Below are 16323 nucleotides of genomic sequence, written 5' to 3'. Positions count from 1 at the left end.
GTTTTCTCTTTTTCTTAAAATAGAAATTGCTTGTTGGCTATTGGCTATGATATACAGAACGATATCTTTTGGCTTCAAGAAAAGATTTTTTTACACAATCTAAATTAAAATTGGCAAATGAATCAATGAAATCCAATATTAAGTTAAAAATGTTACACAAATTTGAGATAAGAAATGTTCGTAAACCATTTTCATGTCAAGGTGATTTCTTAATAAATAAAGCTCCTGATAGACTGAGTCTTACAACAAAGAAACCGAAGAAGCAATTTATTGACATTGACAGGCTTGACGAATTGGTTTCTACACAGCAAATATAAACAGTAAAAAACCTAAAAGTGCTGTATAACGCACCGTCCACAAAAATGTTATATCTTTTATACCAACTGTGAATACATCGAAATTGCGTACAATATCAGACAAAGAGTAAGAAATCTGTAATTTCACGCCATTGATACAAAAAAATTTTGCCATTTATAGCTATCTTTTTAGAGTTCGCATGTAGCCTTGCTGCACATGAAACAGAAAACTTGTAATAAAAAGTAACTCTCAAAAAGAGAAAATGCATATAGCTTGAAGAGCTGACTAAAAAGTTTAATTTGCGTAAAAGAAGTATGCAAACGCATACAACTCCATACTCTGTCCCAGGACTTGTTGTTTCTTTTTGCATATCGGACGGCAAAGAGAGACAAAACGCCCTTAGAACGAGGTTGATACGACACAATATAAAAGAAAAATAGTTTGTTTACAAAGACTATTTATTATTTCTGACGTTAACCCCACACTCACAAAAATTTATTTCCTAAAAATTTGTGATTCGCGAAAATAAATCCTCGCACAAAATTAGAAAATGGTGGATTCGCGAAGATTTGTTCGCGTGAAATATTTGGAAACGACCGATTCGCGAAAATTAAACCTCGCGAAATTTTATCCACTTAAGGTAATACTCATGTGGCATAGTCAAAAAATTTTGAACTTGGGAACGGTTACGAATTTCTTAATTTGCACAGATCTAAATGACCAACTGTATATAAGTAATTATGACACAACACAAAATTCTGATGTCTTTAAATAAAGCTCAATAAAAACATGATTCACTTGTAAATTGTTTTATTTTCTGTGTTTTATGTGTCTGTGTGTGGGAAAGTTTCCACATTTTAAGCTGAAGTAAATACTTAGATTACAATCCGTTCTTATCCCATCATAGCAAAAACAATTAGTCCATATAATTTTGTTTTGTGAATAAGTTACAGTAAACGAAATTAAAAACACACGAAACAGCCCGTTGATTACACTGGACTGAGCGCTTATTACAGATACACCGTGTCGCACATGAGTATAGGCATAACACTATTTTTCAAAAAACTTTATCAGAACTTCGGTTAAAAGAAATGAAGAAACATCTGGCATTACCCAGTCCAGTTAGAAAAATACTCAGCATTTTTTTTTGCAGAAAAATTTTCAAAACAGTAAAACAGCTGTAGCATCCACCTGACTGTATTTAGCATAATTATTATTAGGAAATTTGTTGGTAGCCAAACTTTATTTGGCTACTTTTATTTTAAAATTAGAGGTAGTTGGGCTACCTAGATAGCCGCAGCACTAAATACAAATGGATAATAGTATACCAAACAGAATAAAAACTTTAAAATAATAGGAATAAGTAAAGCTGAAGTATAGCTAGCTAGCCAAGCTGGTTTAAAATATACCTTCCTTGCCAAAATCTTAAAATTGGTGATTAAAGATTTGTACGTGGGTAAAAAAACCCGTAAAAATATATGTGCCTAACATGTGAAAACAAATACTACAAAATTAAAATGCTTATAGAAGAGAAAAAGGTCAAACACATGTGCAAACCTGACGCCATTACTTCAATACTACAATAGCCTACGTAGCATGTTTTCGTTGTTTATCCATTCCTGGTTTTCCGAATGAGCTGCGCGCAACCATTTTGAACACACATAATACGGCTAATATTAAAGAGATGACACATATTGTAGCTAGTGCGAAGATTAAAAAATTTCAGCAAATAAAAATTAAACCACTATTTTTCGCTTTTATTTATCACTATTAATTATCTTTTCACCTAAGGAAAGTTTTACATTTCACTAATGTAATCCGATGTAGTCGATCTATTATTTGAATAACAACCAACCATAATACAAACGTGCTGTTGAAAGACTTGATAAAAACCGCTATCAAGGATGGCTTGATATGACAGGTAGCTGCTGTACAGGGATAACTTCGTTAAAAATCGTTTACTTATGGAAAGGCACCTTGCGAAATTTGGAATGGCTCTATCAGTAAATTTGTTGTCACTAAATCGAAGAAAAAAGAATAGCATTATACCTTAACAATTCGTTTTCGTTATTCATTTCATGCATGTGCACAAAAATTAAAACTCTACGCGAAAATTTGTACAGTTTTAGTAAAAACAATTGAAAAAAAAATAAATAAATAATAATAAAAAAAACGAAATATTTCAATTATTTTTTTTAAAAAATAAAAATAAAAAATAGATTCTTTTTGAATGGGTTATATGCAAATTTTCATGACGCAAAATTTTATTCAATAGATGCAAACCATCTATTATAGATGGATGAACCCATATAAAAAAATTAAAAAAATCGGGCAAAAATATTCGCGTATACACTATCGTGTATACGCGAATATTTATATAACATAGGACTCACCTTAAATCGAGGTATTTCAAGTGTGGAAAATTTAGGTGGTTATAAATCAGTGTCGAAAATTCTGTTAATCCATTGTTGTCTAAAAATACATTTAAGTACGAACTGCAAAACCAATCTACAGAACGTGCGTCTAAACAATTCATTACTAAGAACATAAAAAGAAAAAAGGAAGATGTTCCAATGAATCCATAGTATCTGCTTCCAAGGCATTCGTGTTTTAGAAATAAATTTCAACGGAATGACGTCATCACTTTAAATGACCATTCGTTTATTAAGTTCATTCTGGGGATGCATTAGAAGATTTTCCTAATACATATACAAGCATATCGTCATACTTATTATTTATAAAACTAATTACTGGATTTGTACTCCTACGTTTCTTTGAATCGAATGTACAAATAACCAGGACGAAACACGCTTACCTAACCCATTCTTCGTCCATATTAAAGTATGTAGATAGGACGTGTACTTTGCATCAATGTCAACAGGAAGTCTTTCTAAAAAGGAAAGGAATTGTTCAATTGTGGATACCCAATCAACCATAACTTTAATGTTTGGCACATAAGAAGGATTGATCAATTGAATCGTAAACGTTGAAGGTTTATAACGGATCAGTTTGCACTGTTTACATTTTCCGATTATCTTTCAACAATTGCAACATCTTAGAAAAACCTGTGTCTGCTCAATCGCACTTACTGAAGGAGAAACATTGGTCAAACTTAAGTTGTTGCATATTTGATTTTTGTAGCAATCTTGTCAACGAATCGTCCAACTCCTCGCCACAACGTTTATATTCTGATGATAAACTGAATGTCGTTAAACGAGGATGATCTAAAAAAGCAATTCAATATTTGCGTTTTTTATAATTATTTATCCGCGTATCCGTACATTCAAACTCATTGCATTCCAAACCACTTGCAGACACAATTTCGGGTTTTTCAATTCACATAAGAGCTAATAGCTATACCTGCCACGGCTTCAAGTAATTCTTTATCGTTAGAAAAATGATATGCTTTGTCTATAAACAATTCTTCAAGCAGCTTATTCTCCTTTAGATAATCACTGATTTCATAACCTTCGTCGACCATCGTTACTGTCAATGATTTCAACCCTTGAAAAATACACTGTTGACTACATCTTTCACTCTCAAACTGTCTTTTTAAACATGTTGAATATATAACTAAATTTCGTAGTAAATCAGGATTGTATACTGATTCGTACAAAGACAGTTTTCTGATTTTATGTTGCTTACTATGAGTGGTACAAACAGGTGCAGCAGAGTACTTTAAAGCATGTTCAAATCCACGGCAATCAGTGTCTTCAATGGCTAAATTTTGCAAGTTACCATATCCAAGAAGTGTCACCAAGGAGGTGTCTAGGTTTGACACAAGTTGAATATCACGAATAACGAGCGTGTTTAATGTCTTCCATTGCATAAAAGCATTACAAAAAAGTGGCAGCACACTAGATCCATGTCTTGAGCAAAATAATTCAAGTCTATCAACATTTGTTTCCACCATCTCAATGCATGGTAAAGTTTTTGTTATAGATTTTATTGGTTCAAATGCACATTCATATAAATCAATACCAGAATTTATATCAGAATCCAGTTCAGTTCTAATTTCATTCGTCCCTACAGAAAAGTCAATTACTGACTTATTGATTGGGTTAAATATAGATTTTGCTACGGTAAACAGTTTCGCAGTGTCCAACAGCAATAAGTTTTCATTGCATGAAAGTTTGACTGAAGTCAGTTTATTTTTCCGAAGAATTAACAGCAGCTCGCTTATGCACTCTATATCACCAAATGGACCAATCATTAGATTAATGGTTAACTTTTTAACGTCCTTTAGTAATGGCAAAAACACATCAAGATGACTGACAATTTTTGATGCACTTAGAGTAGTGACAGTTAAACTCTTTACAAATTTTGACAACCATGTTATAAAGTCAGTAGTAGTATTAATGCATTCGAAATATTTGTCTGAACGTTTACAGTTTTGATCAGGATATTGTAAGATGTGATGAAGAGCCTGCTTATGGCATTTTTCTAAACAAAAACTACATAAATGTTTCAGTAAGAAAAATCTATACATAAATATTTTAATAAAAGCATGGCCATAGCCAACTTTTAATTTTCATTATGCTTATAAAATATGCTTATAACACTCTTTTCTGGCAGTTTTTTAATCATGCAAAAATAGAATTTACTAAACTGAGCTTCTTAATTGTGAAAATCTTTTAGTAAACCTGAGCCTGAATAATACACATATAAAAAACTGTGAAGTCATATAGAATTCTAGTCCTCTCAAATGCCATTAGCTTTAACAGTGGTTAAAATCAACAGCGAGACTTACCGACTGGAACCAACTTGTGCAACTCTTCTATCACATCACTCATTAAAGCATCATAAAAGAATTCTTTATGAGTAATGTTAGGTTCCCGATTTGATGAAATTTGAACTTTTTGACGTGCTCGTGCCTTGAAAGAGTATGACTGAACAAATGACCACTGTGACAACCAAATATGGTCTAGTACTAAAATTATTAAAGTGAGTCTCAACAAGGTATATATATATACAAATTAAAACAATTACAAGACTTGGTATTACTCCTAAATTCTCCTGCTAAGGTTGGCTTAAACCCCCCAAAAAATGTGAAATATTTAAATAATACTCTTTCTGCATGAATTTAGCTTTAGTTTCTAAGTACTCTGGGATTGTCTGTCTTCATAGGCTTCATGAGGAAAACAACAAATAGATTATATAATTTCAAAATCAGTGAGCCTTAACCACTGAAAATATAAAACACCCTATCTAAAGGTGTTAAATTGAATAAAATATATCATGAAACGTATAGGAGGTTATTGGAACAACTATGTAATGTACCTGCTACACCTGTTATATTTTCAAGCAGAGATACTCCATATGGTGAGAGGTATCTTGAGTATTCATGCAACAAAGGTTTGCATGTTGATATTTCTGAAAAACAAATAACCGATTAAAATCTAACTCATATAACAAAATCCTAAAGTTCACTAAATTTAAGGTTATAATAATAATAATAAATATTTAAAGTGGCTAGTCCAGAAAATCACAAAAACCTATAGTTAGTGGATTGTTTCCACTGGGGGCCACTAGAACAAAAAAGAAACAAAAAATGATAAACCTTAGACTGCCTCAGCTCAACAAAACATAGTAACATTTATAATCTATGAAAATTGAAAAGAAAAAGAATGAAAAACAAAAATTACAAAGTTAAAAAATGATCACTAATAGAATTTGCTAAATACATTAGAGATGGAAGTCTTAAATGAAAGCGGAGTTATTGAAGATATTATTTCGGTTTGTCTGTTCAGTATTCATATTACTGTGGAAAGTTTATCATTTTTGAACATGATAGTTTAGTAGGCGACGCTTCGGGAGATCCTTCTCCCATCATCGGGGAAAGTAAAATGATGTTGCGCATGTATTTATATAATTGCAGAGGATTGAAATTCATAAAAATTAACCAATCGAAAACGAGCTGATAATTACAGTTAATTACGGTAATTAACATTTTCGGACCTGGATGTAGGTAACTACTTCTTCTGTAGGGCTAGTAACCCACAGTAATATGAAAACAGAGTTCCATCACAGGTCACTCGGTCTGGAAGATTATTCCACACTTTTGCAGCTCTAAATGGGAAGGCTTTTTTGCCAAATTATGTGTTGACCAAGGGAAGTGCGAACCTGTTTTTTGAAGCTCCTCTTGTTTGATGAATATGACAGATTTTTGCGAAAAGGAATTTTAAGAGCAAGTTATTAGGAGCAATTTGATTCATGGCTTTGGAAACTAACATGGCATCGGTTTTGATGAGTAAATAATTCAGTGATTATTCCCTCTCTTTCTCAAGAAAGGTACGGATTTAATTGTTTTTCTAGTTTTCCAACTCTACCTTGGGTTGCACGAGGCAATTTCGAGGAGCAGTAGTTGAAATATGGCATGACAAATGCATTAATTAAAAGGTTTATCAATATTAAAAGGTTATCCACAATCTCAAATAAAGGTAAAGAATTTTCCTGCAAGTTATCTACGACTAAAATAATTTGGATCAAGCCTTGACTCTAGCTAAAAAACAACTTTGGACATTAGTGATTTTTACTACAACCAAAAGTGTGTAGTATCAATATATGCCTAAGAACATATCACACCTTTTACAAAATATTGACACCTTTGTAAAGAAACTCCCAGTGAAAAAAATTTCTCTATCATGCCCACTAAATTAATTAATCCATGCTGGGACCCACAAATGTCAGCAGCAATTAGTACATTCTAGGAGTTCAGAATTAATGAAAGAAATCTGCTCGCACGTAGTGTAGTGGGTTCGTCTGCGGCTCTCAGTTCTGGGGACTGCGGATCAAATCCCGCTCACTGCCAGGCAGTTATGTTAGTGACAAACAAAGTAGTTCTTCTACAATATCACTTACACACATTATACTCGCATATCAAAGTAGTTCTTCTACAATATGATCATTATTTTAGTGCATTATATTTTTAACTCTCCCTTTCTTCACCTTCTACTTATACTATTGTAACAATTCTTATATATACATTGATCAATTATACAAAATAAAATGACAAGTGTTTTTGTTTTCCCTGTTTTTTAAAATCAGCACACAGTTTAAACTGCTTCCCTCTTATCGGGACTTTGAACTTATTTAGTAACTGGGCATATATTTAAAAGGTCAGTGCATGTTGACAATCGATTTTTATACTGTATTGGGGGGTAAGTTCAGAAAAGGTTCAGATGGTTTAGAGAACGTGCAATTTCTTCTATTGTGAAAATTATGTATTTCTAAGTCATTAAGAGCTAAAGCATTTAACAGCCCATAAAGCCATTAAAAATATAGCTAGCTAAAAGTTTGTTGACAGCCTTCTCAAGAAAAGTGGGCAGTTATTTACTTGGTGTTTGTTTTGGTTATGTGGGTATTTACCGAACAAGTGATAACGGTTTATAAAAATTTATATTGCCTTATCTTATTTTAAGCGAATTAAAAAATGAAATGCAATTATACCTAGCTAGCTAAATCATTGAAATAAAAAACAATAGCTGGCTAACCTTTAGAAGTTTCAGCAACCATAGAGTTTTCAGCTAAGACGAGATAGCAATAATGCTTCAAAGACTTCGGCTGTTCCATTTAGCTACTAGCTACACTATACAAGAAAAATATATCAAAATTAGAAATAAATTTAGTTAAAAAATGGGACGGAAATGTAAAAAAGAACTTAGCAGTGCTAGGCAAAACCACATAACGCAACACGTGCGCCATTTTAAAATTTTGTGCATTTGTTTTGATCATGTGACTTATTAGAGTAGATATCTCCGACGAAGCGGTCATGAAAATGTTGCAGTGTAACCTTAGATCTATAGTCCAGGAGCTCATAACAGAACTTTAGGTCCCATTTTCTACAAAAGGTTTGACCCTCTAAATAGGTTGGTAGTATCACGGACAATAAAAATCACATGGTCAGCTGACCCAATTTGGGGGCGTTTGGGTCCCAGGCCCCTAAAATTACCCTAATTCGAGACTCCTATTTGGTCCCATAATTCTCAAAGCTTAAAAGTTAGTAACGTGTGTCATTATATGAGAGAATCTGAAAGATGATAAAGCTTACCGAAAAATTGGGTCTTAAGACTGGGTCAGACCCCCCTCAAAGACCATATTTAGGACCTTAATTTGTCCCCATAAGCTACAAACTCCAAATTTTGCACAAACATTCTCTAACATAGTGTAATGTCAGTGGTCATAAAGCTGACCAAAAATTTGGGTCTCTTGGCCTAGTCAGACCAAGTCTCGCCCCATATCTCTATTTTTAATGCGGAGGAGAAGCAATAGAAAAACATTTGTCTTATTTCCAATGTGTTCAGGGCCTTAACTTATTTTTAGAATTTTTTTAAATAGAATAGAACGTTTTCGTCCAAATACAACAGGAAACCGACATAACAAACCAGACAGTGAAAGAAAAAAGTTAAGAGAAGCAGTTATTTTGAAGCAAGTGAAGTAAAAACGTGAACAAATTACCGGGATATTTGCATATTAGACTATCAAATATAGAAAATTAGAAACTTTAGATAAAATGTGATAGATAGAAGATATGACAGGTAAAGATATATGTAATTATATCAAGTTTTTAGTTACTGCATGTTGTAGTCAGTTTCGGATGATAAGTCAAAAAAAGTTTTAATAGTCTGTTGTTGAACTGAATTTTTTAAACATATATTTTGTCAATTTTTACTTCATTGATTGAATTTCTCATTTCGTAGAATTTTCGAACAAAGAAATATTCAATAAGATCAATGAAAGCGATGGTAAGAGGAAAACATAATTAATTAGAATACATTAATTTAAGATAACCAATAACAAGTTATTATTGTGATATTTTGCAGATGTTGTAGCTACTGTAGATGACAATTTAAATGCAAATGGAAATACTGACAGTGATGGTAAGTTGAAGATGCTTTAATGTAAATGAGACCTTCTTTGATTTACATACTTGTTAGATTATGTTGAAGCCTTGTAAATATTAATTCCTTTGTACATTTTTACGTTCTAATTATATTAACTGATTTTTTACGCTATTTACAGAAGAATTACAATATATCTTCATATTAACGTTTTGTTGTTTTGTATATTATATTTAAGTGACATGGCGTATTGTATTTATACAATATATTTAATGTTTTTGAAATCACTGCTTAATCGGAACACCTAAATTTCCGTAAAACCTTCTTTTCACCACAATTAAAACCGTTTTTGTCAATTTTGTAACTTTTAGAACGATGCTGTGTGCTGCATGTTGGTGATGGATACAAAGTTGGCAAAATAAATCTCTTCAATACGGAAACCCTGGGAAAGTGCAAATCTATCTTAGTTACACGTAAAAATGGAAATCTAAAGTACAAGGATACGCAACTTCCTGGCTTTGTGAATAAAATTCAAGGATTTCATTTAAATTGTTACAAAAGATTTATAGCATTGTCTGAAACACAGAGAAAAAATCTCCCCAACGATAAGAAAGTATCTAAAGCTGTCCCTTTAACCCGTTCAAAAATTTCCATAACAGTGCAATCATCTTCAACAGGAGTGTTTTCAAAGATATGTATTTTCTGCATGCGAAAGGAAAAGAAGCACAAAAATTTAAAGCAAAAATTAAATGCAGCATCTACAGAGAATTTTCAAGAAAATATAAAAAAGTATGCACGTTGGTTGGAAGATAAGCCTATGTTAGTGCGAATCGGAAATGAAGATTTTGTAAGCAAAGAAATATACTACCATGGAATGTGCAGGGTCAGTTATCAAAGCAAGGCCGAAAAAACACCATTGGCAATACAAGAGAGGAATGAAAAAGGGATGGAAAGACAAAAACTTGAAACATCCTGGCATACTGCGAGAGGGATTCACTGCAAGGCTTTTGAAGGTGTTTGTGCTTATATTGATGATCACATCCTAAAAGAAAAAGATGTTATCTTACTCAGCGAGATAAAAAATCAATATCACATGTTACTAGCAGAAATCGGGAATGAAGCATTCGAAGATATTGAATCGTCTTCAGCAAAACTTGAGCAAAAATTATTAAAGCATTACAAAGAAAGTATACAAATCATGAAGGGGAAAACAAGACGTGGAAACTTGATATTCTGCAGCACCATTTCCGAAGAAGAAGCTTTCAGGAAAGAGTACTCGATGAAGACAAAATTGAAAGCGAAGATTAGAGATGTAGCGTTTGCATTAAGGTCTGCCATAATGGAAATTGAAAAATGCCCTATACCCGATGAAGTGACATTTGCAGATATAAAAAAAGGTGAAGTTGAGGCACCAAATGAATTAATTGAATTTTTCAGTTACCTTATTGGTGGTCCTGACCAACGCATAGTAAAGTCAAATCAGAAGCAGAGGCGCATAAAAAGTATTGCTGACGATGTCATATTTGCTGCAACATCAGGAAAAAAAAAACCTGCAAAACATTTGCAGCTTGGACTGGCAGTGAAAAGCATTACAGGAAGCAAAAAAGTGATCGAAATGTTAAATAGACTTGGACACTCTGTTAGCTATAGCATTATCGAAGAACTAGAAACAGAATTAACTTTTACATCAACAAAGGCCGGGAATGCCACACCACATGGTATGAAACTAATGTCAAGTCTTGGAACAGGCGTTGCATGATACTGTTGGGATAGCGTACCAAGTTGTGTCACAAAATAATAACAAATCATTGGAAGAAGATGACGATTCTACCCTTGGCAATTCTCAGCTATCTGGAAAGAAAAAACGTAGATCATTTCTGGCTGTAGGATTAGACATAGAGCCGTACAGAAAAAAACCTAAGATGTTAACAAGAATAATGCTTCCACTAGATGACCAGAGAAGGGCGTCAGAACCCCTTTCATATATCAAAGCACGCATGTACGATACCTTGTGGATGATGGATTTTTATTTTTCACCCGACACTACACCAATGTGGGTTGGCTGGAATTCTATAATTTTTCAAAATACCAACAATCTGCAAAAAGTTTGGTACCTGCCACAAATTAATCAGTCTCCAACTTCTATAGCTGTAGTAGCAGAAACATTGAGGCGTGCACAGGTGATTGCGAATGAATGTGGTAAAAAAAACATTTCAGTAACATATGATCTTGCGATTGCCAAAGTGGCTATGCAACTTCAAGCAGAAGAATCTCCAAAGTTTGACAATATATTTGTCGCTCTAGGTGCATTCCATGTAGAGATGGCCATGTTTAGCGCATCTGGCAAGTACATCGCTGAATCTGGTGGTCCGCATATCCTAAATGAAGCTGGTGTGATTGAAAAAGGTTCTCTCAAGTCATTTTTACTGGGAAAGTGTTACAAGAGAAGTAAAAGATGTCACCAAATACTTGCACTTGCAATGGAGATTCTTCATTTTCAATATTTTCTTCAAGAAAGAGAGGAAATTCAATTAAAAGAAGATATCCAAGAAGAAATCAAGTTCATAAAATCCCAAGAACCCTTGAACTTGCATGAAGGACATGAAGTATCCAAAGAAGTCAACAATGTCTTGCGTGAATACAGTCAATTCAGGCAAGATACAGAGAAAGGAAATCATGGTGCAACAGCACAATATTGGATGGGGTACGTCGAGATGATTCGACTTTACCATGATTTTAGTAGAAGCTTGAGGGATGGAAACTTTGATCTGTATGTGTGCTGCTTGCCTAAAGTCGCAAACTATTTCTTTAGCATGAACCATCCAAATTACGCTCGTTGGATTGTCCGTTATCATGATAATCTTCTCAAACTAAAGGACTCTCATCCCGAGGTTTACACTGAATTTCAAAGGGGATTATTTTCGCTGCGAAGAACCCAAAAGTCATTCTCAAGATTACCAATCGACTTGACATTAGAGCAAACGATAAATGCAGATGCTGCATGTCAGCGAAAAGGTATATCAGCTTTAACAAATTCTATTTCTGCTCGTCAACGATGGGCACAAAGTCATTCTATTCGAACAAGTATTGTGTCATACGTGTTTGAAAATTTGGGGATGACAAAACAGGAAGACGTGTCTCAAGATTTAAAGGCCAGCAGAATGCGACAAAATTCTAAAGATTTACATCAAGTTATAAACATGGTCAAGGAAACCATGAATCCATTTAACGATGCTATTGAAAAACAATATCTTTTTAATATAGCATCAGGAAAAGCAGCCTCACCAGACACAACAAAGTTTTTGCTCAACATCGTTAGTGTTGGAAGCAAAGCACGTGATAAATTTATTGACGAATGTTCTAAAGATCCAGCAAGATTCGAAAAACCTATACGAAGACAAACATTACACACATTTGCAACTGGGGGAACGAAGTATAATATTAAAGCTGCTGACAACAAAGTGGTTGCTGTAACGATGATGAGAGATTTGTTTGGTAGCATCTTGTACCATTCGCTACAAAGGAAAATTGATATGGCAGAGGTACTGAAGTATCCTCTAACACCTGTCCCTTTATCTCTTGGACATGTTGATGGCAAAATGCAAAAGACCCCTAAAGTCAAATTATTGAACGAGTTAGAAGCAAAAGTAAAAACTGACGATCCAAATCGCGTCGATGTTAACATAATTGATGGAATGTTTTTCCTACATCTTTTTGTTGACCTTCCAGCAACATTTGGAGCTCTGGCAACATTCATTTTGAAACGCGTTTGTGCTAGCAAGGGAAACATCATACATTTTGTTCTAGACAAAATGGTACACCCGAGTATCAAGGATTGTGAAAGGGATTTGCGATGTACTGAGAGACATGGAGCTTATCAGATAACTGGACCTGAGCAAAAAAGACCTTCAAACTGGTTGAATGCATTGAGAAATGATCACTTCAAAGCAGCATTGGTGGAGTTCTTAGCCTTCTTTTGGGAAAACAACATGCATTCAACAGTACTTGGAAACAAAACAGTCATAATGAATCGCAATGATACCTGCTACATGTTTAGAGTTGAAGGAGAGATCGTGGTCAAAACCGAGATCGTTAAATTGTTTTCAACTCATGAAGAAGCTGATTCCAGAATTTTGTACCACCTATCTTCGATTCAAACACCAGCAAACGTTGTGATAAGAACCATAGATACTGACGTGCTGATAATTGCTCTTGGCTGCCTTAGTAAGTTACCTAACAGCTTGAATATTTGGATGGAAACCGGTGTTTACACTAAAAATACATTAAGGTACATAAGTATTAATCAAATATACCAGAAATTGGGCAAAAATATTTGCATGGCCTTGCCAGCATACCATGCTTTCACTGGATGTGACTATACAGCATCGTTTAGTAGGAAAGGAAAAATTCGACCTTTCAAACTACTAGAAAAAAATGAAAGTGTGCAAGATGTATTTAAACAGCTAGGAACAAATCTTGATGTCACAGATGACGCTTTTGCAACGTTGGAAAAATTTGTATGCAGCATGTATGGAAAAAGGAATCTATCATCTGTAGATGAAGCTAGGTTGGTAATGTTTTTGGAAAAGTATAAACCAAAAGGAGAAAATGAAGCAATTTCCTGTGTTAAAAAGTTTGATGGAAGTTCTCTACCACCTTGTTTACGAGTGTTGCGTCAAAAGATTTATCGAACAAAGTATGTTGCACAGTTATGGATGTCATCAATAACGTCCGAGCCTCCAAATCACCTTCCTGAAGACATGGGTTGGCTGCTGAAAGATGGCAGCTATATCATTAAGTGGTACGAAGGCGAAATGTCTCCAAAAGCAGTAGATGTCACCAGCAATGAAAATTATTATGGATTCTCCAGAGAAGTAGAAGGTAAAATTTTGGATATTAAGTTTTACAATCTAGTCACTTAGTTTTTTAATTATTACTCGGAAGCAATTCTTTATTTCCGCTACTGCCGCCGCTATTTTAAATATTAAAAGTATTTCATTCTCCTTAAGATTTTGAAGGGTTTGATGAACTGTCAAGTGATGACGATTCAGACAGTGATGACGAAACTAGTGACGAAGACGTGTAATGATAATTTAAGGTTAGATTTTTTTTGTGGGATATGACAAAAAATTTACAGAATAGGATTCAATGTCATATATTCTAGAACTGAGTAACCTTTTTAATATTTTTTAATGTTGTATTGTAGTTTAAACTAGATCTTATGACTGAATGACATTTCTCATCTTTAGATGCTGATGCAGAACAATATCAATCATGCTGCTATAACCTATTGTACATATTTATATTTTATTAAATGCTATCAGAGCATTTCTTTTTTAATTTGATATCGCTAACTATTGTCTGACCTGATCAAGAGACCGTAATTTTTGGTTTGCTTTTTGCCAAATCACAATAGTCTTACAAAATTTTAAGTTTGTACCTTATGAGGTCTAATTTGAGTCCCTGTTCAGATCTTTGTCTGACCTGCTGATAGGACCGCATTTTTTGGTAAGCTCGACCATTTATGTATTACATAGTTAGTATAGAACACAAATATTGAGTTTGGGCTTTGTAGTCATTGGTTTTTTTTACCCTCTAAAAGTTGTTTAAAATAGGGATTTGGGGCGAGACTTGGTCTGACTAGGCCAAGAGACCCAAATTTTTGGTCAGCTTTATGACCACTGACATTACACTATGTTAGAGAATGTTTGTGCAAAATTTGGAGTTTGTAGCTTATGGGGACAAATTAAGGTCCTAAATATGGTCTTTGAGGGGGGTCTGACCCAGTCTTAAGACCCAATTTTTCGGTAAGCTTTATCATCTTTCAGATTCTCTCATATAATGACACACGTTACTAACTTTTAAGCTTTGAGAATTATGGGACCAAATAGGAGTCTCGAATTAGGGTAATTTTAGGGGCCTGGGACCCAAACGCCCCCAAATTGGGTCAGCTGACCATGTGATTTTTATTGTCCGTGATACTACCAACCTATTTAGAGGGTCAAACCTTTTGTAGAAAATGGGACCTAAAGTTCTGTTATGAGCTCCTGGACTACTATGGCAAGCCCTATTCACATTTATTCGATATGCCTTGTATATCAACGGTACCTTCGAGAAACCCGGTTTATCGATCGAAAAGCCTGGTTTATCGGACGAGTTTCCATGTTTCTGCAAATGTGCACTCAGTGTATGGCTAATAGATATTTTTTTTAAATAAAAACATTTCACGATGACGAGAAACAAAAGCAAAATTATGTTGGGGCATACCCATGGCTGTTTCTTAGAACGGCAACATAATACTACCAATAGTTATCTTACAGTGCCTGCCTCTAGCTAGGATCCTCTCTCTCTCTCTCTAGTTTCAATATCACTGTCTCGTAGTGGTAAATGAAAGTATAAACAAAACCTGATTTTGCAGGGTTTTTTTTAGCAAAAAGTCATCGCTGCATTGAACAAGATGTCAATGGCGTACTTTGCGGAACCTAACTTAGTCGAAATAGATATGCATCACTACACTGGATTATTATCCATCCACTGGTGTATTTTTTAGAAACCTTGAATCTCGACCGAAATACCAAGTTTTTCCAAAATTTCCTTTGAGATACCAGGTTTATCGGATCAAAAAACCTAGTATCTCGATCACGGGAACGAAAAACCTGGTTTTTCTTACCGTTAAACGTAGTTTTTCGATTGATATACTAGGTATATCGAATACTTGTGAATTTGGCTTGCCATATAGATCGCCGGGAACGTTTATTCTCTTTCCCAGAGCTCTTTGAGATTATCTCAAAGAGCGCTGGGGTCGAGAATGGAGAACTTTGTGATTTCTGGCACCTACGGTGGCTCACAGTTGTCAAACGATAAATTTAAAAATTCTACCGAAAATTAAACTTTTTCCACGGCAGATTAATAATTTTCTACCGAATTTTCTAAATTTAATTTCAGTTTTATTAATAAGGAAAGTGGCGCGTTATAGTTCAAGATTACAAAATGGTAGACTCAGTGACTCAAAACGTGTTAGCATAAACATACGGTAATTCAGTTCCTGCTTTAACCCTATTCGGTCCGGGGGGGATTTCGCCCCCCCCCCTGACGGTTTTTTTTTAATAACTCCTGATTGCTTTCTTATATGGCTATGATACTTACTGAGTTTCAACATTTATCTATTAGACACCTGCATGCTAAA

The 16323-nt window shown here is 34.3% G+C and overlaps 3 protein-coding genes across 4 annotated transcripts; 2 read left to right on the top strand and 1 right to left on the bottom strand.

The window, feature by feature from the left end:
• Positions 1 to 2042: 2042 nt before the first annotated feature.
• LOC130644685 (uncharacterized) lies at positions 2043 to 7994 on the bottom strand. 2 transcript variants are annotated; one of them, XM_057450386.1, is made up of 8 exons: positions 7791 to 7994; positions 5578 to 5670; positions 5048 to 5227; positions 3658 to 4740; positions 3387 to 3521; positions 3113 to 3187; positions 2691 to 2769; positions 2043 to 2315 (listed from the first exon to the last, which is right to left on the bottom strand). In XM_057450386.1, exons 1-8 carry the CDS (start codon positions 7867 to 7869, stop codon positions 2096 to 2098), a joined length of 1944 nt encoding a protein of 647 aa, XP_057306369.1. In that variant the 5' UTR covers positions 7870 to 7994; the 3' UTR covers positions 2043 to 2095. The 2 variants fall into 2 exon arrangements, with proteins under 2 accessions (XP_057306369.1, XP_057306371.1); XM_057450388.1 differs by having other exon boundaries at positions 3658 to 4485.
• A 109-nt stretch (positions 7995 to 8103) lies between these two features.
• LOC130645949 (uncharacterized) lies at positions 8104 to 10896 on the top strand. Its single transcript, XM_057452077.1, has 2 exons — positions 8104 to 9176; positions 9509 to 10896. The coding sequence occupies exon 2, from the start codon at positions 9844 to 9846 to the stop codon at positions 10894 to 10896; it is 1053 nt and encodes a 350-aa protein (XP_057308060.1). The 5' UTR covers positions 8104 to 9176; positions 9509 to 9843.
• LOC130644684 (uncharacterized) lies at positions 10895 to 14468 on the top strand. The gene is made up of 3 exons (XM_057450385.1): positions 10895 to 14018; positions 14147 to 14235; positions 14387 to 14468. The coding sequence occupies exons 1-2, from the start codon at positions 11060 to 11062 to the stop codon at positions 14221 to 14223; spliced, it is 3036 nt and encodes a 1011-aa protein (XP_057306368.1). The 5' UTR covers positions 10895 to 11059; the 3' UTR covers positions 14224 to 14235; positions 14387 to 14468.
• The last annotated feature ends 1855 nt before the right edge of the window (positions 14469 to 16323 follow it).

This window comes from Hydractinia symbiolongicarpus, chromosome 5 (genome assembly GCF_029227915.1).
Source record: "Hydractinia symbiolongicarpus strain clone_291-10 chromosome 5, HSymV2.1, whole genome shotgun sequence".
Lineage (NCBI taxonomy): Eukaryota > Metazoa > Cnidaria > Hydrozoa > Anthoathecata > Hydractiniidae > Hydractinia > Hydractinia symbiolongicarpus.
Note: the sequence above shows the minus strand (reverse complement) of the source record. Positions and strands in the feature narration are given on the sequence as shown.

Bases quoted from the DNA above. Each gene is read 5' to 3' on its own strand.
- LOC130644684 (XM_057450385.1), top strand. From the start codon at position 11,060: ATGTTAACAAGAATAATGCTTCCACTAGATGACCAGAGAAGGGCGTCA. The intron at 14,019-14,146 runs GTAAAATTTTGG...ATTCTCCTTAAG, and splicing joins ATTCTCCAGAGAAGTAGAAG to ATTTTGAAGGGTTTGATGAA.
- LOC130645949 (XM_057452077.1), top strand. From the start codon at position 9,844: ATGCGAAAGGAAAAGAAGCACAAAAATTTAAAGCAAAAATTAAATGCA.
- LOC130644685 (XM_057450386.1), bottom strand. From the start codon at position 7,869: ATGGAACAGCCGAAGTCTTTGAAGCATTATTGCTATCTCGTCTTAGCT. The intron at 5,671-7,790 runs GTTAGCCAGCTA...TTTGTTTTTCAG, and splicing joins GGTTGCTGAAACTTCTAAAG to AAATATCAACATGCAAACCT. The intron at 5,228-5,577 runs GTACATTACATA...TAATAATTTTAG, and splicing joins AAATATAACAGGTGTAGCAG to TACTAGACCATATTTGGTTG.